The 27,724-nt window shown below is 43.3% G+C and overlaps 1 protein-coding gene across 1 annotated transcript in view; it reads left to right on the forward strand.

Moving 5' to 3' along the window:
- The window catches only part of slc24a4b (solute carrier family 24 member 4b), a 63,960-nt gene that overhangs the window by 15,665 nt on the left and 20,571 nt on the right, over nucleotides 1-27,724 (forward strand). Inside the window, exons 3-9 of the mRNA XM_047049971.1 lie at nucleotides 18,916-18,992; nucleotides 19,772-19,846; nucleotides 20,120-20,204; nucleotides 20,293-20,396; nucleotides 20,586-20,660; nucleotides 20,987-21,012; nucleotides 21,331-21,384. Coding sequence (XP_046905927.1) covers nucleotides 18,916-18,992; nucleotides 19,772-19,846; nucleotides 20,120-20,204; nucleotides 20,293-20,396; nucleotides 20,586-20,660; nucleotides 20,987-21,012; nucleotides 21,331-21,384 — 496 coding nt within the window. The remainder of the gene's footprint in view (nucleotides 1-18,915; nucleotides 18,993-19,771; nucleotides 19,847-20,119; nucleotides 20,205-20,292; nucleotides 20,397-20,585; nucleotides 20,661-20,986; nucleotides 21,013-21,330; nucleotides 21,385-27,724) is intronic.

Below are 27,724 nucleotides of genomic sequence, written 5' to 3' on the forward strand. Positions count from 1 at the left end.
AAGGCTCAAACGCTCGGTTTGAAAATATCCTTGTTGTGATGTCACAACAAGCCAGGCTACCGCCCTTCTCTCTGCTTTGCCCGCCCAGATAATCTGTCCCGCCCATGAAAAACTGAGCTACGATCGTGCAAAGGCAAGTGCAATTTCGTTTTTTACTGGAGAGACATGATGGCTAGCAAACGAACGAAGCATAAAAGTTGCTCAGTGTATGTACAAATCAAAACAAGTCTTTTTTTTGTTCCTTCATCCAAGCCTCTGCACAACCAGTATCTTAATTTTATTATCGCTGGAAATGCGCCGACACAACTTCCCAGTTTTGTATGTCTGCGCCAAAAATTTCAGCAACTCCTGTTTCCTCAATTTAAGCCAATACAAAGCTGGCCTTGCTGAAATAAAATTCTGGATCATTACTAACTCTCCTTAGCCTGACGTTGTCATACTCATAATTCTAGTCAGAATGAGTCAAACTCTCCGTTGGGCTGTGACTATGTGGGGCGTGTGTCAACCGAACTCGTAAAACAAATGCCTCTTCGCTCAATTGGATAAACCTACAACCAATCAGAGCATATGTTGTTTGCTGAAAACGAATTCAACCCAAGCGCTCTTTGGTGACGTTGTTGATTACGTTACTGTCGATCATCTGTCCATCATCGTATAAAGCCTGCCCTGACAATTTAATTGGTCCAAACAGCTCCTGTTCGGATATAGTTTTTCCGCAATCGAGCCCCTCCAGACCCAACTTCCCGACCCAATTTTTTTGTGGGCGGGGATAAATTGGGCTGGCAGCCAGGCTAAACTCTCCTTGGTCAAGCTACAAACCTTGGACAAGTAAGTTAACTTACGTTATATCATTTTGTTGCTTTACTGTATATGGTTACCTATCTTGCTACCCTTAAAATGTGGCTGTAACATTAGCTCTGCAGCTAACAGCTGAGTTACTTTGTTATTTGGATAACCGTTCTAATGTTAGTGTTATGGCGCGCGATATCCGCCTTTCTCCTCATTGAAATGACTGTGTGTGCACCTCTGCAAACCAGGGTGATCAGATGAGAATGGCTAAATTCGATGCATCTTACAGCAACGAGCCATTGCGTTGCATCCATTGTAAACATTAGCGCATGTTGCCGCCCCTCTCCTCCTCATTAGCATTTAAAGCTACAGACACAGAAACGGTGCGTTTTGAGGAAAGCTCATTGTGGCACTGTTCGTAGTAGCTGTAATCAGGGCCGGATTAAGACAATGGGCTTTAGGGGCTGCAGCCCCGGGCCTCGCCACCAGGGGGGCCTCAGGTTGCCTGATGTCGAATGAGTCAACGGCACTGCGCATAACATTAGAAAAATTCAGAGTGAAAACTAAAATAATGTGCGAAAATGTCCGGTCAAGGAAAGCAGAGAGTGTGGCCAAAATCCGCGATGGGACTAAACTCGAATAGCTTCGGCGACTTTTTATATTACAAAATCGTTGTCAATCAAAAGGAAATGCAGTCTTTCGACACACCCTCCAATCATCAAGCAGAAGCCCAGCGTCCAGGCCAGCCCACTCCTCCATTCAATCCCAGAGACGCTGAGCGTCCAGAGAAAAAATGATAGATAAAATGAAAGGGAAAAAGATGCCAGGAGGAACTGAAAAAGCCAGGTAAAAAAAGAAAGATCTGTCACTTCATAAATCTAGGTTCCTGCAAGGGTGGGAACAATATGTTTTCTAAAAAGCCCTGAATCTTTCAGGTAAACATTTGGGTTGTATTTTCCGGAAAATATAGTTAAGAATATGACTCCAACGTAATGTTCATATTAGGCTAGGCTACGTAAAGCTGAAAAAAACTATTTTGCACTGAAATTTTTGTAAACATTTCCGCTCGCGCGCCATGCGCGCTTGCATTAATGTGAAGTTCTGATTTCACCTTACATCAAAACCTTGACTAGGTAGGCTATTAGGTTCGGGTAACGGCTTAAGCGCCAAATGTAATTCATTTTTTTTATATTTTAGGGGAAGCTGAGCTTCCCTTGCAGTCTTAAAGAAATCGCCACTGCACACAACACTTTTTCTGCTTACGAGTTCCATTTTCACTTTCTCTCAGCATACTACCTTGAACGGACTACCTAGCTACGTAAACACATTCCCGTATTCAACGGCGGCATCATTATTTCGATCAGAGTAACCGGCGTAGTGCAAGCGTAGGGTTCGGGTTCGGTTGGAAAAAATGTAAGGTTCGGCCAAAACCGAATCCTGTCCAAAAGCCCAATATTCGACCGAATCCTGGATTCGGTGCATCCCTAGTCAATAGAGCATGACATACTGCGCTAACTTCTTTCTTTTCTTTCAACTTCTTCTTTACTTTGAAGAGCTCATTGATGAGTTTGCATTGAGAAAGAGCAGAAAACTTACCTTTTAATAACACTGATGTGATGATGGTGAGTCACATATTTAAACTGATCATATTTATAGAGTGGTTCTGTGGACTTTAAAGCACTGATGTGTCAGTGCACCTGGCGTGGGTTTGTGTGCGTGTCATGATGTGCGTCGGGGCGATATAGGGGCCTCATCCTGGTAATAGGGAACCACTAAGGCCTATATAATAGCATCCAAAAACAGCATATCATGTGACCTTTAAGATTTGTGTTTATTCTATGCATTTTTTGTCAAAGCAACAAGAAATGTGTTAATTGTATAGCCAACACAGACGGATGTTGTGCTAACTGTGTCAAGAGTTTAGGAAACTTGTTAAAAGTATTGAAAACATTGTCATAGCGATTGTAAATTACTGTATTTATATAGGCCTAGCACAATTCATACACAATGGAAATTCCAAGTGCTTTACAAATGAGCAGAAGTGTAAGTGTAGTCTGTATTTTTTTTAAACAAACCAATAAAATGCATACAAATTATGAACATTATTAGTTGGAAAATTATAAAGGAGAGAAATATTCAATTTTAAATTGGAACGGACGAAAAAGGTATAACTACTTATTTTGCGCAAACATGTAAGCTCTCATTTGTGCGTAAGAATGCTCTTGGGTGTGCGTGAATTCTGTTCTTACCTAAGAACAATCCCAAATAAGAAAACATTGGTGAATGCCAGAATCTTTGTGAAAAATGCGTAAGTGGGGTTTGAGAACAAATTTGTTCGTAAGAACATTTGATGAATGAGGCCCAATGTTCGGGGCTATCTCATTGTTTTGATCAGTGACCTATGCACTTTTGTAAAGCTCTCTCTTGGAAGTCGCTTTGGATAAAAGCGTCTGCTAAATGCATAAATGTATGAAAAGTGCATTTTACATTCCCCGGAATATATTTTCGACTTCAACCGCTATCACGCATAAGCAGTGTTACAATGGTAGTTACCAACTCGTCAAGTCGCCCAGTTTATTTCAATGACCACATGCACATAAAAGGTGGTGATTGCACCAGATGACCGATCACAAACCTGAACAGGTCACCCAGAGCTGCATGTTTGGCATTGGATGAGCAAACTATAATATAAAAAAATTGTAAAATATAATCCAAGCCAGAAGCAACACAGGTGCTGCTGCCAAAGGAAAGCTGGAAAGTTAATTGGCTTAAAATATCACTGCCCCATCATTAAGGCACAAGTAAATCTGACTATAGTTACAATTGTGTATTCCGTTAGTTTTTCTCCATTGCTTTGGCTCAATTCTTGAAACAGAAATTACATTCTCAAAGCGCATTTGGCAAAATAGCCTATATGGTTCAGCAAAACTACATAGATCACCTTCAAAGGGACATATCTCACCCAAAACACCCCTTCATCCTCTGCCAGGAACCACAACTCTCCCTCACGGCCCACATTGCTGCGGTCTCCCGGTCGTGTAGATTCACCCTCTACAACATCCGGAAGATCAGGAGATACTTGTCTTAGCACTCCACACAGCTGCTTGTCCAAGCACTTGTCCTCTCCAAGTTGGACTACTGCAACTCGCTGCTCGCCGGTCTCCCAGCATGCGCAACCCGCCCTCTTCACAGGATTCAGAACGCAGCGGCACGCCTGGTTTACAATCTACCCAGACGCTCCCACGTTACTCCGCTCCTTATTTCCCTCCACTGGCTACCCATCACGGCCCGCATCAGATTCAAGACTCTGGTACTGACCTTCCGAGCAGTGAACAAGACTGCACCCGACTACATCAAGTCTCTCCTGCAACCTTACACACCCACCCGCCACCTACGGTCTTCTTCAGACAACCGCCTGGTGGTCCCACCGCTCAACACCGCCCGGTCCCAACACAAGCTCCTCTCCTGCCTGGCCCCCCAGTGGTGGAATCAACTCCCCACCTCCATCAGAGACACTGACTGTCTCCCCACCTTCAAGAAAAGGCTCTAGACGCACTTGTTCCGGGAGTACAACGGTACTTAGGAATGGTTTGCTGAACCCAACGCTAGTTTCTTCAAGGATCACAATGACTCTTGCTTAGAGACTGGTTGGTTAGTGGTAACTGATTTAAACTGTTGTATTCGCTGCAAAATATTCAATTTTAGTTAATCTTATTTTTATTTTTACTGTTGCTTGCTTTTTCTACAGGTACACTTGCACGATTCATGTTGTTTAATTGTAACTTGCTTAACTACATGCTCTTATGGTTCTTCCCTTAGGCACTTATTTTTTTGGTTGTTCACAATATGTGCTTCTTGTTTTGGCTACCCGCAATGCTTTGGGGCTATCTTGTTGTTATTATCAGTGACCTATGAACTTTGTAAAGCTCTCTCTTGGAAGTCGCTTTGGATAAAAGCGTCTGCTAAATGAATAAATGTAAATGCAAAACAGGCAACTCATCAGTCAAAACCAAACCCTTTTCTCCATGAATGGATTAAGAAACAATGGGACCCTGGGCCTGGAAGTGTCAAGGGCCCCCCCCTCACCGCAAAAAAATACGAACATTTCTCTTGATAAAACTTTTTTTTTTGTCAGGAATAATATTTATATTGTTGTTTAAAAACGCGAAAGTACTCGAGTAATTAACAAAATTAACGTTTATATTACAACAATATTTGATAGTTGTAACCATAGACTAGAGTGTACATTTGTAGCCCACACAACCCTCTCTCTTGAAAAATTACCATCATAGGCTTAACAATATTATATATTCAATAAATAATGTGTGTTGGGGGTGCTTAGACACAGCTAAGCACCCCCAGTTAATAACAGTGACGATACGCCGAGGCTCTGGGTTATGGGCCCCGTGAGCTCATGGGCCCCTGGGCCTGGGCCCGGTAGGCCCGTTGGTTAATCCATTCCTGCGTTTCTCATACAAAGAGTTAAGGACGATTTATACTTCTGCGTCTCTGTTAACGGACAGACGCATGCACGGAGTCGGACGGATTGGTTAAATTTATACTACTCCGACGGCTCTGCGTGCTGAAAGCAATTCACAGCCAGAACAGTAGATGGCGCTGCACTGCGATGCTAGCTAGGTTATCAAAAAGTCGGAGCAAATTTACAAATGAACCGTTTCATCAATAAAATAAGCACATTTTCAGCAACTACACTGTACATTTCTCGTCACATTTTAATTCAGATGCTGATTTACATGTACTGTTTAGCTGAAATAAGAGTTGTAAAAACCTACAACAATGGCGGTCAAAGGATTCTGTTCTCTTCTCTTACGGCAACCCCGCCCCCACCCCTGACGCAAGCGGTTCTAATAAGGACCAATCATAGCCAAGGGGTATACATAAAAAGACGCACGGACAGACGGATAGTCAGGAAAATCAGGAGGCACACGCAGAGCTCTGCAAGGGCTCTGCGAGGACACGCAGAGGGCGTTTCATGACGGAGAGGGCGTTCCCCGTGTACGTAAAAACGCAGAAGTATAAATCGGCCTTTCGTGCCCCAAAGTCCCTTTGGCATTGTGTAAACACTGCAGGTCAAAGTGTTTAGATGTTTTGTCAGTATGGCAGTGGACCATAGAAATATCCCTCATGTGCACTGTGCTACAGTTACTGTAATAGATGTTTTCTTTCCAGAATACTATGTGTATCAAACAGAAAAAATATTAATTCAAGGGTTGCCTACAAGTTTGTATGCAAAGTGTGAAGTTTCACATCACATTTTGCATTCACACTGCCATGGATTTTGTTACTGTAATTGCCATACATCGTGGTTAACAGAAAATGTGTACAGCACAATATACTGTCATACAATAAGCGCATCAAAACTAAAATTATGTATAGCCTACATTAACAACACATACAGTAAGAAATTAAATTATAGCTGGAGTTTCACTAGTTGTCGTTCTCACTTTCCTGCTCATCCTTGCGCTCCTGTCTGTCTGGCCACAGATTGTCATCGACATCACATCTGATGTTCTCCCTAGCAATGCAACGGGGGAAGAATCGTTGTGCAAGCCACAACCATCCCCTACACTGATCTGCTGTGACATTATCACAAGCAGCATCCATTGCCTGGAGCAGGGACCTCTGGTTTTGAGCCCGATGCTCATAGACCCTCCACCTCCATGCAGAAAAAATCGCCTGGATAGGATTGAGGAATGGGGAGTAAGGTGATAAGAGCACCATCAGCATTCTTGGATAGGCAGTGACCATGCCCTGATAAGCGGGCCACAGTGGAAGCTTACATTGTCCCACACAATGACGAAAATAGGCAAGTGAGGCCCTACCAAGCCCCTCTCATGTAGAGAGATAAGATCGGCGTGCAGGCGGTCCAAGAACACCAGGAGCTTCTGGGTATTGTATGGGCCAAGACTGGGAATGTGGGTGACTACACCATTCTCTGAAGTGGCAGCACACATGGTGATGTTGCGATGGCCTGGGACATCCACCGTTACCCGGTGTCCGATGACACCGTCTTCCTTTGGACAGGTTGAAGCCAGCTTCATCCACAAAAATGAGGGTGTGGGATCTCATTCGCCTCCAGCTCCATTATTCTCTACAATACCGTAAACAAAATATTATTGTAAATTGGTTGCAATAGAATCATACAACGCATAACACTGTACAATATACTAGGCGTAGTGCACACCACTGCTTTGCCTGTACATACTGGTTGTGCAGCTACTTGGTTCTCTGAGTTCCTTTCACATGGTACTCTGTACAGTTGCTTCATACTCATTTGATGTTGAATCAGGACCCTGTCAATTGTCGAGATGCTGACAGCGTTTACGTTTAGGAATATGCCAGCATTGTCCTCGAGTATTGTGGTCTGGATTTCTCTGTGTGATAGCATTGTTTGCCATGACAATATTGCAGATTTCTTGTTCTTGCTCTTGTTGTCTGGCGGTGGCGGGTGGGGGTGTACGGCTGCAGGAAAGACTTGATGTAGTCGGGTGCAGTCCCGTTTACTGCTCGGAAGGTCAGTACCAGGGTCTTGAATCTGATATGGGCCGTGATGGGTAGCCAGTGGAGAGAGATGAGGAGCGGGGTAACATGGGAGCGTCTGGGTATATTGTAGACCAAGCGGGCCGCTGCGTTCTGAATCCTCTGAAGAGGGCGGGTTGCGCATGCTGGGAGACCAGCGAGCAACCAGTTGCAGTAGTCCAACTTGGAGCGGACAAGTGTTTGGACTAGCAGCCGGGTGGAGTGCTCAGACAGGTATCTCCTGATCTTCCGGATGTTGTAGGGTGAATCTACACGACCGGGAGACCGCAGCAATGTGGGCCGTGAGGGAGAGCTCGTCATCCATGGTAACCCCAAGGTTCCTGGCAGAGGATGAAGGGGTCACCGTCGCAGATCCCAGGGTGACAAATAGACACTATTACCATTTATAATTAGTTGTTTAACTTTTTACTTAGTTCAATAAATTTGAATACTACAGTTAACTCTCCCATCAATAATTCCATAGTTGACTGAGCACATACCTGTTTTCCCTGCGGAATGTTTGGATGGTAGAGGACACTAGAGCGTGCAGGCAGTTGCCCTTGGTTGTTTCCCTGGCCAGATGCTTTCATGTTCATAAATTGTACTGAACTTGGTCAAGCTCTAATATTTGATGGAAGCATTTATACTCCTGGAAAGCACCTGTCAGCTAAACTTGTGTGACACTCCCCCTTGATTGGTAAAGTTCTATAGATTAAACGCATCTATAGATTGTTTTTAAGTCGCCTTTCTGTTCTAAAAAGATTTTGAAAATGTCATTGACGTCATACACATCGTACGACCAGAGCTACTGCTTTACGGCAAGCTCTGGTCACTTACTTTTTTCTCTCAGGGCATCGACAACACAGCTGACAGGTTTTCCCTGTCAATACACATGCTAGAAAGTTTTGGCTTGCTAATGTTGTTGCTAATGTTGCTAATGCTCTGACATTCTGATTACGCTTCGGATGCCATCAAGCGGGAGCTCTGGTCATATCAGTCCTTCACTAACCAATCAGCATTCATTAGCAGAATGCTAGCGTGTTATGGGCAACAACGACTCACCCTGTAAGAAATCAAAAGGACATAAGTACTCGCTCATTCAACTTTCGACGTATAATCCATGTTGAACATGCAAAAACTACAATCAAATCTGAGATTTCTCAACGACAATCAGGCGAAAGAGACAAATTTCGCTGTTTAGCTCCATAGACTCCCATTCAACATGCACTCACTCGCGATCACCCCCAGTGGAACTCTGGTGGAACTGCAGCCAAATTCGGTACAATGGGGCTTAATAGGGAGTGGCAAGGCTCTCCTTAAACAGGCTCTGGTACTACCCACACACACATAATTGATAGCCAATGAGAAAGGGAGTTACCGCACTCATACTGAACTTGTACTCCCGACTAAACGTGCAGCTTCAATTTTACACAAGGCTTTGTGTTTGACCTCCTTGTCTATTCTTGGTTTGTCTATGGCCGCACTGCATATACAATTCACAATCTCTCTTACTAATTAAATGCCACCCTCGAATAAACGCTGCACCAAAAATGAACATTGTGTAATAAACGCTGCAGCGTTTAATCAAAGAAATACAGTACTACCTACCCCCAGCATGGAGCGGAGCACTACGATTACATTAGTTTGGTTCATTATTTATGAAACGCAATATGAGTAAATGCTTACAAATATCACTAGAAATAAAAAACTTGAGGGGAAGTTCGAGTGAGTCATAGGTTCGACCATTTTTATACAGGATTGCCCAATTTCTTCGATTTGAACTTCTTTGACGTTTTGCAACTGTCACCATCACCATTTCCAGCCTATCACCATTTCCTCTTGCACTAAGGGAAACAAGAGTAGATATATGCATATGCATAAAATATAAATAAATTAATGTTTTTATTATGTTTTGTTAAACTGACCCATCTGCAACCAACGCAAGCACACCTCACAATTTACCCATAAATGGTACAACAACATAGGTTCTGCAAAAGGCCTGAGATTGTGTGTTTTGGATTTGAATGGTTTGACATTATATTTCGCATATTTATATTGGGAAACCACAAAGACTGACTCGAGATACCGCAAAGACTGCGGCTTGTGTGTTCTGGATTACCGCAAAGACTCCGGCCTGTTTTCAGAAGGGTTTAATTCATATTGTTTTTATTGATTTTATGTAAAGCACTTTGAGCTGCAATTCTTATATGAAACGTGCTATATAAATAAAGTCTCATTATTACATACTCTAGTTCAGTGTTTCCCAACCTTTTTTCAGTGATGTCCCCCCCTTAGAAAAGGTTCTACATTTGTGGCATCCCCCCACACACACACCCTGCATATCCTGAATTCTCCTGATTGAGGAACGTTTTTAACTCTTCCCTCAGTTCGTAGAGTTGTGCCAAAACGTTGCCATGTGATAGCCATTGAACGGCCGTATGTAATAAAGCTCTGATGCTCCCATTCCTTTGCATAAATTTGAAAATAGACGGCTCTTCAGTGGGCGTGCCTTGATGAAATTAGCTATATTCTATCAACTGCTCTGTCCAGTATATCAGATATTATTATTAAACTTTATTACAGGCTGTAGGCCCAATAGCAAGACATACACCATAAAAACAAAACAGAACAAATACATAAACACATACAAACATACTCTTATTCATGACAGTTTTGAAAGGCACCCATACCAATGTTTCCACAGATATGATTGATATCTGACCGAGCTACACCTGGGACTCATTATAATACAATTTTGTGACTCATCAAGTCGAGACATAAACTTAACCATAAAGGTTCCTCAATAGAGCCTGTAAAGTGCTTAGCCCTGAGTCAACAAAGAGCTTACTAGCACTGCTACACCTGGGCTTTTTCAGCAGTATCCTCAGACAGTCATTATATGCTACCTGAAGTTTGCGCAGGGTTTCCTTTTTGTAGCTGCCCCATAAAGGGGCTGCATACATGGGGGTGCAGTAAGCACGAAACAAGCTCACTTTCACATCATCAGAACAGCAGTGGAACTTCCTGACCAACATGTTTGCCTGGACATACTACATTCGTCTCTGCCTGTACATGTCAGCATCATCTTCCATCTTGTCAGTGATGATGTGCCCAAGATATTTCGTACAGTTGGATACACAGAGGGATTGCCCTGACAGGTAAAACATTGGAAAGTGTAGCTTCTGATCTTCCTTGGTCCTACATATCAACACAACACTCTTTTTTGCATTGTACTGTACGTCAAACTCGACCCTATACTCGGAGCATGTATCCAACAGCTGCTGGAAACCAACAGTGCTGGGGGACATAATAGCCAAATCGTCTGCGTACATCAGATGGTTTAACAGTGTTCCCTATCAGACAACCTGTCTTACTCTTCCCAACTGCTTCGACAGGTTGTCCATGTACAGGTTGAACAGGGCTGGCGACAGAAACCCCCCCTGCCGTACCCCATTGCCTACACTGAAGGGTGAGGATAGGCTGTTTCCCCATTTGACCTGCATACCTTGATTAGTATACCAGTAAGCCAGGATTCGTATGATGCATCCAGGCACACCCCTAAACATGAGTTTAGTAAAAAGCTTATGGTGATTTACTCTGTCAAATGCCTTGGAAGCATTAATAAACCCGAGAAGCATTGTAGAACCCTGCCTTCTGTAGGATTCAACAGCTTCTTTCAAGGCATAGATCTGTACTGTGCTTAGACTTAAAACCAAATTGATTTTCTGTGGTGCAAATGAACTCACTCAGTCTATCTAGTACCATCTTTTTTAACACCTTTGAAAGAATGCTGGCCAAGGAGATGGGTCTATAGTTGTCCAAACTCCCTATTTTACCTGCCTTGTCCTTAATTACTGGCACTAATATGACTGTCAGCATGGTGTCTGGCAGTATGCCATGTGTCATCAGCCCTGTGAGGCAGATGGACAGCAGTGCTGCTACTCTGGGACTGGCTAACTTGAGATGCTCTGCAGTGATGTTATCCTTGCCTCTAGCTTTGTTATCAGCTAGTTGCTCTATAGCATGATAGACCTCGTTGGGAGTAAAATGAATCACTTGCTCATTTAACTTGCCCACACAAAAGGGCTCACTTTTGATACAATTAAACAGAGCTGCATAGTGCTGCCTCCATTGCTCTGCTATATTGTCTGCACCAGATACACCTTCAATGTGGCATGGCAGTACTGTTTTGGCCCTATTTGTGGCTTTAACCTCTTTCCAAAACTCAGTGACATTGTTACAAAGCAAGTTTTCAGCCATAGAATGAGCTCTTAAGGCTTGCTCATGCTTCCCAACAAAGCGCACTGCATATTTATATCTAGCATTAGCAAGCTTCTTGTGCTCTAAGTCAGGCCCCTGTCTGGGTCTACCAGCTCTAACCCAGGTCCTATGAGCTGCCTTAGCGGCTCTTTGGTGGTCTGCTACATACTTTTTCCAACCAGGTTTGGTATTCTTAGCCTTTCTGGGGTGAGAGTGTAGATGTCTACTACTGGCTTCATGTATGGCGCTCACTATACTATTGTACATTTCACACAGGTCATTACAGTGAGTGACATTATCACAGTTAATATTTGAGCATAAAATAGCATCCATGGGTAGCTGTACTTCCCTCAAGAGAACATCTGACCTCCCACAATAATACAAGACTTCCTCTTTTGATAGTTTAGCCCAATCCACTTTGACCCTGTTGGCGCCATCTTCTGTTGAACTGCTGCAGTCAGGTAGGTTATCAAAATGTATCATTATAGAGACAGGTACGTGATCAGTGGTAGTCAACCCATACAAAATTTCACTAACCCTACTCTTTAATCAGGGTCATTCTTATGAAATAATTTTGGATATGCTGTTAACGTTTCACAATATTATATATCACAAAATAAGTAGCCTATGCACACGCTAAAAACGCAGTTGAAGGAAGCAGGACTTTTCAGAAGAAAAAAACTAGTCCACGACAGAATAACGAAATGCCACAATGACAGTATACCAGGACCAGAATAGTTGTTTGGCTTTCGATTTTTACATTTAACCCTCAATTTATGCTTTTACATAAGTAGCCTACCATTGTGGGACATTTTAAAGCTGTGTGCCTTTCCAAATGTCCAATCAACTGAATTTACCATAGGTGGACTCCAATCAAGTTGTAGAAACATCTCAAGGATACTCGGTGGAAACAGGATGCACCTGAGCTCATTTGAGTGTCATGGCAAAGGCTGTGAATACATGTGATTTTTATCATTTTTAATAACCAGACTTATCATTATGGGGTATTTTGTGTAGAATTGAGGAGGAAAAAATGAATTTAATCAATTTTGAAAAATGGCTGTAACATGTGGAAAAAGTGAAGCGCTGTGAATACTTTCCGGATGCACTGTATGGTGTGTGTGTGTTTTTGGCATGCAGAGCAGTGTTGTAGAAAAAACATCACACTGTTTTAATTGTGAAGATGGAGAATGATTATGGATTATATGAGGGCAATTCCATGCAAAGGTCACCCTTACCGTAGGAAAAAAAAAAGTTGTGCCCACACAAATATAACTGTTGTTAAAATGTTTACTTAGGTCTATATTTTGTTGCATGTAACCACTCTGATTTACATTTATAACAATTGCACTCTTTTACATAATATACAAGTTGTGCACTCATGCAAAAAAAACAGTTGTCCAATGGCCGTTTTGTACCATTTCAAGAACGGGGTAAATGGACTCAATAAAATGTTACAATTTAGCATTTTCCTGATTGACAAGGGAATGATAGAGCATTGTGTATGCTCAGCTTGAGTTAAAAGCACAACTCCTTAAATGCGTTAAGCCTCTTGTTTATGAGTCAGTGAGTTCCATTGCCAAGTCACGTCCGTAACGTTTTGTAGAATACGTTTATGCCTATCAAACAGTGCCGATGCTACAACATCCAAAGTTTCTGTGCAAGGGTTATTTATACCAATGGTTAGTTTAATTAACAAATGTTGCCCCTTTGTTACTTTTAAAAACTTTAATGATGTGTTATGGACGTGACGTTACGGACGCTACATAATGTAAATCTTCACAATACACTGTTCACAACACAATGGAAATGTTCTCAAATGAAACTGCAACGCTGACAATCGTGTTTTCGACTGTTATAACCCCTTTCACCAACGTGTTTCAGTGAAACAGACATTCCAGTCATGATTATAGTCGGAATCATGGGTAACATGATATAGCTTAAACATATATTCAACAATCGACATCTTCTCGAGTGATACAGAAATTTCGAGTAGCCTAACTGTCTTGCCGTAACTGTCTTTGCCATAACCTCGATCCCCGCTCCATGCTTGAATACTTACTTCCTACTAGAGAGGCAACTCTAAAGTAGCCTGACGTTGTCATACTCATAATTCTAGTCAGAATATGAGTCTGAGAACTCTCCGTTGGGCTTTGACTACAGGGCGTGTTTCAAACGAGCCTGGAAAACAAATGCCTCTTCGCTCAATTGGATAGATCTACAACCAATCAGAGCAACAGAGTATGTGACGTATGTTAAGCACCGCATAGTTGTTGTCAACAGAACTAAACTACAAGCAGACTTGAAGTATGCTTGAAGAATGAATACAAACGATTTTTGCCGGTGTTGTAAAATTAATTTAAGGGTAGGGAGAGTACTTGTTCACACGGTCAACCTTTTTGAGCGAAACAATAAAGGGCAATGCATATACAAAGTTCTCCGTTTAGGATTACAACTCCATCGGGGCCAGCTGATAAATTAAACTTTTACCGAATCCCGTAGGAAGGACGGCAAAAACATATTTTCCATCGACAAATGCCTTGATTGCGTCTCTCTGTTCCTCTTTCAAAATTAATGCGCTGTCGATGTCTTCTAAAACAGACTCGATGGCAGAATCACAACATGCCAGATCTCCAGCGGTAGCCATGTTTGTTCAAAACAAATTCAACTTAAGCGCTCTTTTGTGACGTGGGTGATTACGTTACTGTTGATCATCTGTCCATCATCGTATAAAGCCCGCCCTGGCAATTTCATTGGTTCGCCCAGATTCTGGTTTTCTGTAGTTGGTCCCCAATACGAGACCCTCCAGACCCAATTTCCCGAACAAATTTCTTTTGGGCGGGGAGAAGTTGGGCTGGCAGCCAGGCTAACTCTAAAGTGCTCGAGGGACTCGATTGGTTTAGGCATTTAAGGCGGCGCTCTGTAATTTGCTTGCGCTACCTGTCGGATCAAGCTGAGGTAGAGTTGACAGCGTCGTTCGAAGATGTCTTAAAGGGGTCATTGACTGTGTTTTTTTGGGTATTTCACACATTTTTTATAAGTATAATTCCTATTTTGCACTCAACGGATAGCGGACTTTTCCCTTCACAGACGCACGTCGGTAAATTAGGGAATGAAATTGTGCTCCCAGTGCAGTTCAGCGAAAAGATGGGGCGTGTTCCGGCGCAAACGTTCCTTTATGTCATTTTGCAGTTTGCGAAAAACAATTCCACCACAGACCAGGAAAAACTTAGTCTAAAGTAAACAGCGCGTTATTCAGATGCTATTTTAAGGGTGCATGCTTGGCCCGTGCGCACTACTGGCGAGGCCAGGCTCCTTTTCCTGCAAGCTACGTTACATTTCTTCCATGTCAATGATTGAAAAGAGTTTCATGAGTCTCTGTATGTGAACTTGATTTGTAACAATTGTGGCAAATTCTGTTATAATAGCAATCCGCAAGATAACAAGCGCGCCTGCTCTTAAAGGGAATGTGAGATGTTGCTCTGATTGATTTATTGCACGTTACTCCCAAACCACACCCCATGAGTAATGTAGCTACTTCAGACCAACCCATTTTAGATTTGCGCCAGGCGCAGAGTCATTTATCCCACCGTTATAATAGCAACTGCGCCGGAGTCCCGCCCACAAAGTCACTTGCGTTTCACTTTTTGATACTTACGTTTCAGATTGTTAAAATAGGGCCCAAAATTTCATTTTCAATGCTATATTGGTGGCCATCTTGAAAATTAGTGACATTTCAGATGGTTTTCTTAATGTTAAAACAAATTCACAAGTTATTTTAGATGTTGAGAAAAGCACTGTGAAAGTTTGATTCTTGATTTCACAACAGATTCTGTGTGTATTTCAGACACGTCACATCCATAACAGAATAATGTCACATCCATAACGCAGGTTTTTCCTCATACAATTCTGCATAAAAGACTACATGTTTTAAAAATGGCTATTTTAATGTTCACCTAAGACTCCATGATCATGTCAATATCAAACTTTCTACGTTAGACTTATTGGTTCACAGAGTTACAGAAAAAAGTATAGTTTCCAGAAAATGACTGTCATTTCTCTTCACATCCATAACGCAGGTGTTTTTGTAAAAATTGTGTCTGAAAAATATTCCCCCTCTATTCTACCCATTGAGTACTTTCAGAATATGCATGACTAATTTAAATACTGTAAGAAGTTTTGTTTTACTGAGACATTTTTCTTGTCATTTTGAGTACAAATGTCACATCCATAACGCTGGAATTGCTATGATTGAAAATGAACCTCTTAATCACCTTTTTTACTTTTATATGCTATATTACTGAAAACCAAATGCAAAGTTGTTGACTGATTAGTATTGCCACTAATATGTAGGAGATATCAAGCCCAAAGTGTAAATCTGGATAATTACGGGCTGAGGGCGAGAGAAGACTGTGTGTATATGCTTCTTCCATAGAAAACTACAAGGCCCAGCTATCATGAGGCAAATTTACGGCCCTATGCCCAGGAACCTAGTGTAGCTGGCCTTTAAGGTCGGAGCAGGCCTATAAAAAATAGAAGAATTTTCTATGCACCTGTAATCTGAAGCCCCGAGGGTGAGAGACCAATAGTGTGGGAAATGCATAATGCATCTGTGACAAACAATATTGTACCAATAGCTAAATTACAGAACTGATAAGGTTTTGATATATGAGAAATGTCCGGAGAAAAATTCCAGTCTGATCCCGGGAACACACTCACATGTTGGATACTCTGTCCATTAAACCTTTGCATCATACTCTGAGTTCCAGTGTGCCTGTTTGGACTTCCAGCCCTACACGACACTTAGAATCATTCTTCAATTTTGAGACTTGTCAGGACTTCGTATTTTTCCTTCAATTCAAGACTTGAATTGAATAATAGACTGGAATATAATATATTAATTGAATATAATAGACTAGATTTGAGGCGAGTGTGGGAGGGTATATGTGGAGGAGTAGGCGGAGCTCGAGTGGTGAGCTGGGAAGGCTGCTACCCGGCCTGCTGTGGCATAATAAGGTTTGACAATTCTGGGGGATCGCCAGAAGGAGGCATTTTAAAAGAGGAATTACACAAGCAGGGAATAATCTGCTGTGCATAATGGAAACCTTGCTTTGCTTCTTGCATGTCAACACAAAAACAATACAGCTGAGTGGATGCCAAAGAATATGCACATACTAGTACGAAGGTCTCTGAACTGTGACTTAGCAATTTTGTTTATATATTGCATTTTTGTTCTATTGCTTCACTCTCACTTGTTGTGATTTGATTACATCCTTTTACTTCCTGTGAACCAATGAAATAGCTGTTTGTCAGTAGGGATTGTCATACTACGCTTTTGTCCATCAATCCGACATAAAGAATATTTCATCATAAATCAGACCATTAAAGAATTAGCATTTACGTACTGTCACTTGTTTGCCTCATTTGTTGCATAGTCTACCAGGAGGGTGTTTGGCCTACTTGTTCTTTATTACAGCTGAATACATACATTACACAGCATTGCCCCCTTTAGGTTATAGAACCTGTGGTTCAGCAAGTGTGCTTTGTGTTTAACTGGCTGTCAGTGTGGGAGAGAAAAGTCGGATGGGGTGTTAGAATAAAAGTGGGAGGCACAGATTAGACTGTACGTCAAACTGCAATTACCAATTGGGGAATATGCTCGTTGACATTGTTTCTGTGCGCCACGCTGAGTAGCAGAAATTGGCTGTATGACCCGGCAAATCTCCAGAGAGTAGCCTGCGACACTACCTCTTCTTAATGTGTCAATGTCAAACTTGCAAATAATTTCATGGTTTTAGGAGCATTCACCTGAATGTTTTCATGTTTCCTCAATTATATTTATACTGCATCTTACTGTCACATGACAGCCGTGGTGTGAGGCATGTCTGTTCACTGTCCCACTGGGGTCTGCGCTGACAGCCCTTTAAATTGAGCCATTATATAATACCTTGGCATTGGACAGATTAACAGATTAGAGGAATTGCACAAATGTACAGCATAGTCTAATGTCTGTCTGTGATAGTCTTGATTAATGTTAATGAAAATGACCGGTGTTTTGTGAATGAGATATGGGATAGCTAATGCCGTCTTTTGGGCTTGGTCACTGCTGGAGAATCTTTGTTTCATATATATTTTTTGATTAAAACCAATCTACTTAATGTGAATGTAAAATAGTTTCAGAATGCTCACATTATTATATTTCATATAGCTTGATTTTGTTCCTCATCAGAAAGTGTGTGCACGGTGTGTGCGGTGATGGTGTGGAACTGGGCACTAGCAGGGACCAGAGGCGCCATCCACTTGTGTAGACTCACTGGATCTAGCATCAGGCAAGATGGATTTGATTTGCTGCAATGAATTAATGTATTGGGATGATGACCAAATTATTTTGCCTAGACAGGAATGTGTAGACTTCTACCTTTTTGTGACTGTTTGGGTTAGTTGATAAAATCTTGAATTAGGAGAGAAAAAGAGGAGTACTTGTTAGCACCTGATTAGCAACCCACATTAAAAGTCAGGCTGTTTTAAACTATGAGAGACTGTGAGCCTTCACTCTTTGCAGCACAGTTCTTGCCTACAAACTTGTATTCAACTCAATCGAGCCTCAGAACTCTTGGTAAATTGTTTCATAGTAGCATTTAGAGCCAACTCAGCAAACCAGGGAAGTAGATTGATTTCAATACATGGTTGAATTCCTTTATATAAAGATAAGTGTCTGTAAAATGTTTGTGTAATATTCATCGTAATCTTAGGGATTTATCCACATGTTTGTCTTGGGCCAGGTATGGATCTTGTGTCCGTACTGACCTCCATAGGGAATGACACAGTGTCTGGTTTACTGTTTACACTGCAAGTGAGGAAACTGAGCTGTCGTTGCTGCCCGCTAAGTACCTTTTGCTTTTGTAATTTTATCTAAATGGTCAGATCCCACTGAATTTTATTCCCAATAGAGATTGCCACGGCAGGAGAATGATGGCCGGTTATGCCATTTATTAGGCTAATTGATTACATTCTCTGAATCTCAGGTTGATAATTTGACAGTCGAGGTTCGGACCATGTTGCAAGGAAACATCCTTGATCCTAAGAAGCTTGGTCTAAGTTTACATGTAATTATGGGCTATAGCCTACACAACAGAATTCCTACCACAAAATCAACCCACAGAAGAGCAAAAGCTGAATGGGTGCTATTATTAAAATCATGCATGAATGCCATCTATTGTTGGTGACAGCGGGTTTATAATGTGTACCACCCTTATATTTTTAGGTGAGTGGGTGTATTTCACTTGTAACACTACTGACGTGGAAACTGTCATTTTCTCTCTTCAGCGATACACGAGTTCCCAGATGACCTTTTCTCCAATGATGAACGCAAGAGTGGGGCTGTTGCCCTGCACATATTGGCGGTAAGAGGGCTCTTTTGAATTGCCTATTTCCCTCTTAGCCCTATAGTAATTTTTTTAGCTGTTCGTAATTCTAACAGGTACAAACAAAGACCTTGTAGTCTCAACTAGGTAAGCAACAATTAGACATTGCCAATTTATTCCTACAAAGTGTCTTAAGTGTCCCGGGTTATAACGGACAATAAGGTCCCAAGTCCAGACTTGCTGACTTTCTTCAGCCTCTCGTCAGACTTTCTTAGTCATCCCTGTTATCTATGCACAGGTAACGGTGGGGGCATGTGGTAATGTATGTCTTTGTTTTCCAACTAATGACAGAGGTAGCTCTGCTGTGCTTGAGTCTGGACATTTCCTATATTACTCCCTCTCACATTAAGTAACAAGTATGAGGCTTAGACGAGGTATCATCATTGGTAAACATGGATTTGAGAATAAGAGGACGTGGGTGAGATGCATAGCCAAATACAGGGGAATCCTGCAGTGCCCCCTGTGGACTACAGAGAGCACAAAAAAGGCAGTAGCCTCAGGAGCTGATGTCAGGCATGATTTATCATTTATTTAACTTCATGTCAGCTGTAGAATTCTCCTCAGTGGTAGAGTATGCAAGCTCCAGATATTTGTCAAAACAATTATATTGATCTATAGTGCTTTCTGTTCATCCTTCTTCAGAGCCAGATACCCTTGCCATTTGTGCCAAGTTTCCTGTCAATGAATTTCTGCTGCATTAAGAATTTCATGGCTTTGGCCAGTAAGCATGGCCTTAATGTCCTCTCTTCTCTCAAAAGGCACTCTACATGTTCCTGGCCTTGGCCATAATCTGTGATGACTACTTTGTGACATCACTGGAGAAAATCTGTGAGGTGAGAACAATGTTTTCTTCGATTACCTTGTGTTCTGTACTGCTGCCACCCACCACCATCCCCTTCTCCCCCATGTTGTCTGTCTGTTCTCCCCGTGGGGGATTTAACTTGTTGCTCCCTGCCTCATGTCATGCATGCTGCAGTGAAGGCAGGGAGCTCATCCCTATGTACATCCATTCCGCCAATGTTAAACCATTTATCATGTGTATGAATAAATGGTGAAATCAACCACGTGAGTGTCTTGACTTTCTCTGTTCTTGTTCTGTCTGTTAGAAACTAGACCTTAGTGAAGATGTCGCTGGAGCGACGTTCATGGCAGCCGGGAGTTCTGCACCGGAACTTTTTGCTTCTGTTATAGGTACACACACACACACACACACACCCATACACACACACACAATGTTTGGTGTCAGGGCTGGTTCTAATTGGCTGCCTCCCCTGCGCAGGTGTCTTCATCACACATGGTGATGTGGGGGTAGGGACCATCGTTGGCTCAGCGGTCTTCAACATCCTCTGTATCATAGGCGTATGCGGAATATTTGCCGGACAGGTATGAGTGTGTGCATATTTGCCTCGTGGGCAAATTTGTAGTAGCGCTCCAACTGGAAAGAAAATATCTAGATAACAACATGACCTGTGAATTACCAAAACATTTTGTTTGGCCTTTGCTCTAATCAGTTCCTCTGTATTAAAATGCCTTACAACTATAATTCGTGACAGTTATTGTTTCTGTCTCTAGGTTGTAATGTTAACTCGGTGGTCTGTCTTTAGAGACTCCTTCTACTATATCTTGTCAGTAGTGGCACTCATTGCGGTAAGTGTGGCAGCAACATGGCCTGTTGGAGAAGAATGGTACTTTATTGTTTGCCGGGGAGAAAATTGCACTGTTACAGCTGCATTGACAAATGCAATACTAACAAATTATATAATGTAACATTATCTTATAACATATTATTAACCTAACTAAACCTATTAACCTAAAAAGACAGTTGTCTTTTGCATAAACATGCCCAACTTGTGCGACACACTGAAGTTAGTAGTGCCAATAACTAGTACACAGTTACTAGCACACATTTGTCATGAATAGCCCAACACCTTAGAATATTTGTTACATCTTTCATGTCTTTACCTTTTTTCCAGTTTATCTATGACGAGAAGATAGTATGGTAAGTGCTTGTTTTCAATTACATTTACATTTAGTCATTTAGCAGACGCTTTTATCCAGAGCGATTTACAGTTAGTACAGGGACATTCCCCGGAGGCAAGTAGGGTGAAGTGCCTTGCCCAAGGACACAACGTCATTTGGCTCGGCCGGGAACCGAACTGGCGACCTTCAGATTACTAGCCCGATTCCCTAACCGCTCAGCCACCTGACTCCACCTATTAGACAAGGGTGATAATAATGCTGTGATTCTACAATAATGATGCAGCCAATTAAAGTTTGAAGTAGGTCTAAACAATGACCCTCTGCTTCTCTGTCAAAGGTGGGAGAGCCTTATCCTGGTGCTTATGTATGCTGGATACATCCTCATTATGAAGTAAGTGCTATATGTTCTCTTACAGGGTACATAGTAAGGGTGTAACGATAAACCAAAATCACGTTTCGATAAGAACATCGGTTTTGAGGTCACGGTTCGGTTCATTTTCGGTACAGTATGGGAACAAAATGCAAAACCTAAATTTGCGCGTTTATTATTTGTAAACCAACAATTCATTGTAACATTGTGACAGACATTTCTATGCGTAACGGGAAAGGGGGGGTTTTGTCCTTCAGGAGTTGCCGTAGGTGTGTTGCTAAGGCAAGCATTAGGTGAAGTAAGTGGAGGGCTGTTCTAATGCTATGTCTGAGAGAAATACAGTGAACAAATACAAATTGTGCTTGAAGACCGTGTCCGTATATAATTATTTACACAACAGAAAGTGATCTCAAATGAACCCTGAAAACAGATGGCTACATTGGTGACAGTAGTGGTGCGTCTGGAATGAATAGATTTCTTTCTAGATAGTTTTCTTTGTTTTGTGAGAAGTAAGTAGTGTTAGCTACTAGTGTTTGCTTAGCTGGTGACACATTTGCCAAGTCTGGCATGCGAGAAGAGAAAGGGATAATCATATAAATAAAATCTAGTCTACACATAGCAATACTGAGAGGCGCCAAAGACAAGATGTGGTTTGGTGACGAGGATCCCCACGTGCAAATCGAAGAGAGGCAGAATCCGTACATCAGGAGGGAAACTGAAGATTGATTTGCCAGCTAGCTGGTCGAGACACTTTGTCGTTGCAGTCAAGAGCGCTTACCGATGGTGACAACTATGACTATCATTATGAGCTGGTAAGAATTCTACCTACTCGACTGAATAAGGCAGTTTTTCTGTTATGGGACAGTCTTCTAGAGGCCGTCCAGACAGATTATATAGCTGTCAAGGACAGACTTAAAGAGGCATTTGGACACAAACAGTTTATGGACCGTTTTAGAGCTAGCCTGTCAACCCGCCCAGGAATGCCACAGGAGAGTTTGGAGGTGTATACTGCAAAGATTAACAAGTTAGTTCTCAAGGCGTTTCCAGATTGACGACAGGGCACAAAGGGAGGAGAAATTTAGGATATTTCTTGCTGGTCTCGATCCCGTTTTGAGAGCAAAGTGCCATGAACAGGGAGCAACTGATCTGGAAGAAGCCCTGGTTATTGCAAAAAGATGTGAGAATGCACGCGAGGGCCTACGTATGGACTGGTTAATTCCTACACCGGCTACACAACACAAGCGAACAGAGCTGTTGCAGCAGTACAGTCCGTGTCGGGAGTAGATGGCGTATCCAAGGCGGTTGACAAGCTATTGGAGGAGATGAAAGTTATGAGGATGGACATGAGACAGATGGTAAGGGAGAATCAAAGGCTGAGAGCCGGTGACAGCCAACGTGAGGGCAAGGGCAGCGTTTCCACCTCACTGCGAGAGGTTGCTGTCAGTGCAACTGTGGGGAGCACGGTTGTCAGTTGCTGGGTAACCAGGGGACTCGAAGAGTAAGCTCCCGAGATGCTGGTCCCGCAAGGGACGACCAGCAAACTGATGACGGATGGTGTGAGTTTTACCCCAGGGGAGGGCCCAGAGGGTGCAGCCCGAGTCCGGGAAGATTGTGATGAAGACACAAGGAGGCGTGGAGTGCTCTTTAGATCTCCTAGAAGGGAGGAACAACTAAGTCAGCAGGGAAACTAGATGTAGCTGGTGTTATGGCCCAAACGCCAGCTTGTGCTGAGGAGGGCCCTTTTACCTGTAGTACATGCATGTCAGAATCACCAAGGACTGCGCTGTACAAATGGAAATGAGTAATGACACTGATGAAATTCCTACTTCCTATGTCAGGGGTGTAATTGAGGGGTCAGAGGTGTCAACGTTAGTGGACTCAGGGTCTAGTGTCTCCGTATGTCTGTGCCAGCTCTGCGTGGCCGCCTATTGAACAAGAACTTTGTTGCCGCTCGGGCTGTAAATGGTCAAATGCTTGACACATTAGGAACCATCACATTAACCCTTCGACTTGGCTCCGGAACATGGCAGCATGTGTTTCATGTGCTCCGGGACACTACACAGGCCGTCCTACTGGGCTGGGATTTTCATTGTAAAAAACACGCCCTTATTGATGTTGGACGGGCCCAGCTGCAACTGTGGGGCATCAGTGTCCCCCTGCTGACGGGTAAGGACATGATCCCCACGTGCTGTAATGTGTCGCTGGTTTCTGGATTGACTATTCCCACTCTGAGTAAGACAATAGTGTCTGTAAAGATCAGTCCATCTGGTCTGCTGACTTAAACGGTAGCGACTTTGTGGGCTACTTAGAACCCAATGTGCATGAGACTGGACTGGTGGTGGCGCACACTGTGACATCTGTGAAGAATAGAGTCACAGCTGCCCGTGTGCTTAACCCCACGTGTAATGACTTAACACTCAAACACGGAATGCACTTAGGTGAGTTTTACCATGTGGAAGAGTCAGATCTCACACCACTTCCTCAGAAAATTGTCAATTTTGCAGAGGCAAATACAAACATACCAGTTCCCGCTACGTCACTAGACGATTCTCTTATCACTGAAAAGCAGAGAGCAGAACTCACTTAGCTTTTACATTGGTTTAGTGGTGTTTTCAGTGCGTGCAAGAAAAATACAGGGAAATGTGACCCGGTGAAACATCACATTTGTACCGGTGATCACCCACAGTCAAACAACATGCTTCTCGCACATCTCCTGAGAAAGAGTTGAAATTGTGTGTCAGTTAGCTGAGCTGCTGGCTGATGGTGTAATTGAGGAGATCTGTAGCCCTTCGGCAGCTCCGGTGGTGTTGGTGAGAAAGAAAGGGGGAGAAGAATGGATATTCTGCATGGATTATCGCAGATTTGATGCAGTCACGATAAAGGATTCCCACCCTCTTCCCCGGGTGGATGACACTGGACGCTCTTGCGGACTCCTCCTGGTTCAGCACATTGGACTTTTCGAACGGGTACTGGCAAGTGGAGGTGGCAGAATGCGACAGGGAGAAGACTGCCTATTCCACTGGCCGAGGCCTATACCAGTGGGGGTATATGCCCATGGGGTTGACAAACTCACCTGCAACATTCCAACGGATGATGGAACTTGTCCTGAGAGGCTTACCCTGTCAGATATGTATGGTCTTCCTAGACGATATTTTGATATACAGCAACACGTTTGAGGCCCACCTCTCTAATCTGGAAGAGGTTTTTGCCAGGATGCAAGCTGCGGGTTTGTTAAATCCAAAGAAATGCCACTTTGCCAGGGATCAGGTGACATTCCTGGGCCACGTCTCTCGGCGGGGTCTGCAGCAAGACCCAAGAAACACAGACAAAGTTGAACAATGGCCGACTCCAGAGCAGAGACTCCACAAGTGAGAGCCTTTGTGGGGCTGTGTTCTTACTACAGACGGCTTGTTTAGAATTTTGCCCAGCATGCTCCCCTTCTGAATCACCTGATATGGAAAAATGTACCATTTGAATGGACAGCTGACTGTGACTTAGCCTTAAACCATTTAAAAGGGGTACTGTCGACAGCCCCTGTAGTGGCTCTGCCTGACTTTAGCATGCCCTTCGAAGTCTATACTGATGCCTCTAAAGACTCAGTGGGGGCTGTGCTGGCCCAGGTCAGGGATGGACTTGAGCATGTTGTGGTCCACGCCAGTCAGGCCCTCAGTCCCACGCAGGAGTGCTGGTCCACCTCTGATAGAGAGTTCTGGGCTGGGGTGTGGGCTGTACGCAAATTCAAGAGACCGTTATTGGCCGTCTGTTTAGAGACATTAAACGATGGTGTGAGCAGTGTGAGGCTTGTCAGACTCTACGGTTTCCTGTCCCTAAACAACGGGCTCCAATGGGAGGGTCTCTGGCCAGTCACCCTTTTCAGAAAGTGGCGGCGGACATCTTAAAGTTGCCGGTGACAACTAAGGGCAAAAGATATATGCTTGTCGTAGCAGACTATTTCAAGTTTGTACACTTGTATGCTTCCCAACCAGAAGGCACAGTCTGTGTCTGTTTGAAGATTATGTGATGGTGCACGGGATTCCTGAGACTTTACACAGTGACCAGGGTCGGCAGTTTGAAGCAGGGGTCATCCAGAGCCTCTGTCGTCTACTGGGGATAAAGAAAACACGCACCACTGCCTACAATCCGAAGTTGGATGGCATGGTGGAATGTCATAATCGTACCCTGTTTGACCAGCTGGCCAAAAGGCTGCTGTCACATGAGGGTGAGTGGGACTATTTTCTGACGCAAGTGGCTTTTGCTTATAACACTTCGAAACATGCCAATACACAGTTCACCCCATTTTACCTTGTGCATGGGAGAGAAGCATGGGTTCCAGCAGATGTGTTGGTGCCTCTGAGACTGTTAGACTGTCAGGTGCCCGGGACGCAGGCAGAGTTTGTGTCCTCTATGGTAAAGGGCTGAGATTGCCTTCGGTGATGCAAGACTGAACAGTGCGATGGTCCAGGAAAGACAGAAACTGTACTATGACATGGGGGTGCGTCATCGCCCATATGAGATGGGTGACATGGTGTGGCTGAACAACCCGACAGAGTCGCATGAAGCTGGCGCCACACTGGAAAAGGACCTTAAAGGGTTATTCAGGTGCTTGACTCACACAGTGAACATGGGCTTACCTACCGAATTGAGAATCCTTTGGACTCTGATGACCGGGAGCAGGTTGTACAATACGATAGAGGCACCTTGCCCGTAGCCCCAGCAGGTGGCGCCTGTTTCTTACCCAGGCTTTGCTCTTCCTGCCGCGCAGACAGAGCCCGTTGACCTGGTGGGTGAAGGAGGGATGTGTACAATGCCTGCTGATTTTGACAAGTCGACTCGGACCGGGAGGACAGTACGTCCCCCTGGTCGTTTTGAGGACTTTGTGTTGACTTGTGAATTGTTCTTGTTGTTCTATTATGAGTCAGGTGGCTGATCGGTGAGGGAGTCGGGCTAGTATTCAGAATGTTGCCGGATCGATTCCCCACCGTGCCAAATGACATTGTGTCCTTGGGCAAGGCACTTCACCCTACTTGCCTCGGGGGGAATGTCCCTGTACTTACTGTAAGTCGCTCTGGATAAGAGCGTCTGCTAAATGTCTAAATGTATTATGGGGGGAGGATAGATGTACTATGTATGCATACAAGGTTTGTGTGTATATATATATGGATTTTTTTTCTTTCTTCAGATGTACTTCTGCCTGTTGGTTTTGTCATGCCCGTGCTGCTCTGGTGCTAAGTGAGATTTTTTCTGAGACTGATGCCGTTTTGCCTGAGTCTGACAACTTTTGGTCTCAGACCTGATGCCTTTTCGTTTGAGTCTGACACTTAAGTATGAGATCTGAGGATGTCCTAAAATGAACATCGTATGGCACACTGCCCTCGTTTAATCCACTTGTCTTCTTCCATTGCAATATTTGACCAGGAAGCCAAAGTGTTCCCAGCAGGAGATTTTAGGGACAGGGAAGGGTCCTTGAAGCTCCGGTTTATTGCTTGCGGTAGCCATGACGCACACGGGCTGCACGTGTAGTTGCCGGCAGAAAATGAACCACTCAACTTCCGTTCCGGGAACTCACCTGTGCACAGCCCTGTACCGAACCGAACACCCTATACCGAAATGGTTCAATACAAATACATGTATCGTTACACCCCTAGAACATAGTGGGTGAAATAATAAGATTATATCTAATTTCATCAGGAATCCTTTCAGAATGTCCTTTCTCTACACAATTGTTGGTGGTATAGCAGAAAAAATTGCACCTTGGAAAGTTGAATGCTGCTGAGATTCTTATTCGGAATACTAATGTATAACAGATGAAGAGCAGCTTTGTAAATATGCAAGTTGTATTGATGTGGGTGTTTGTGTTAGATGAAATCCTTGAAATCACCAATATAAAAGCCCTTGGCTATTATGATTTAATGTATCACAGGCATTCGCTTAACTAGACATGTAGCCATATACAGATGTGATAAACGAGTCGTGTGCATGTGTCATGGTCTATTCAGGTCACTTCCCTGGTAATCTGTGTGTGTCTCATCCCCAGCTTGCTCTCTCCCTGCCCATAAGTACGGTGGCCCTGAAGTGCAAAACACCCCCCCTAATACGAGTACATCCCCCAAATGAAAACACTCCCCCCGAATACGAGTCAACTCCCCCCAAATCGGATGACTTGTTCACCTCCCCCCAATACAAAAACACGCTCCCCAAATGGAAAACGACATTACATTAACTCAAAAACACATTACATTAACTCTGAACGGAAAGGGTAGGTACTACACTTCAGCGCTGATTGGATGCAGTAGGCTAGTTAACAAGATAAGAAATTGATCGACAGAAGTACAAAATGCAGAGAACAGAGTTACGTGCACCA

The sequence above is a fragment of the Hypomesus transpacificus genome, chromosome 26 (genome assembly GCF_021917145.1).
Source record: "Hypomesus transpacificus isolate Combined female chromosome 26, fHypTra1, whole genome shotgun sequence".
In the NCBI taxonomy this organism is placed as follows: Eukaryota; Metazoa; Chordata; class Actinopteri; order Osmeriformes; family Osmeridae; genus Hypomesus; species Hypomesus transpacificus.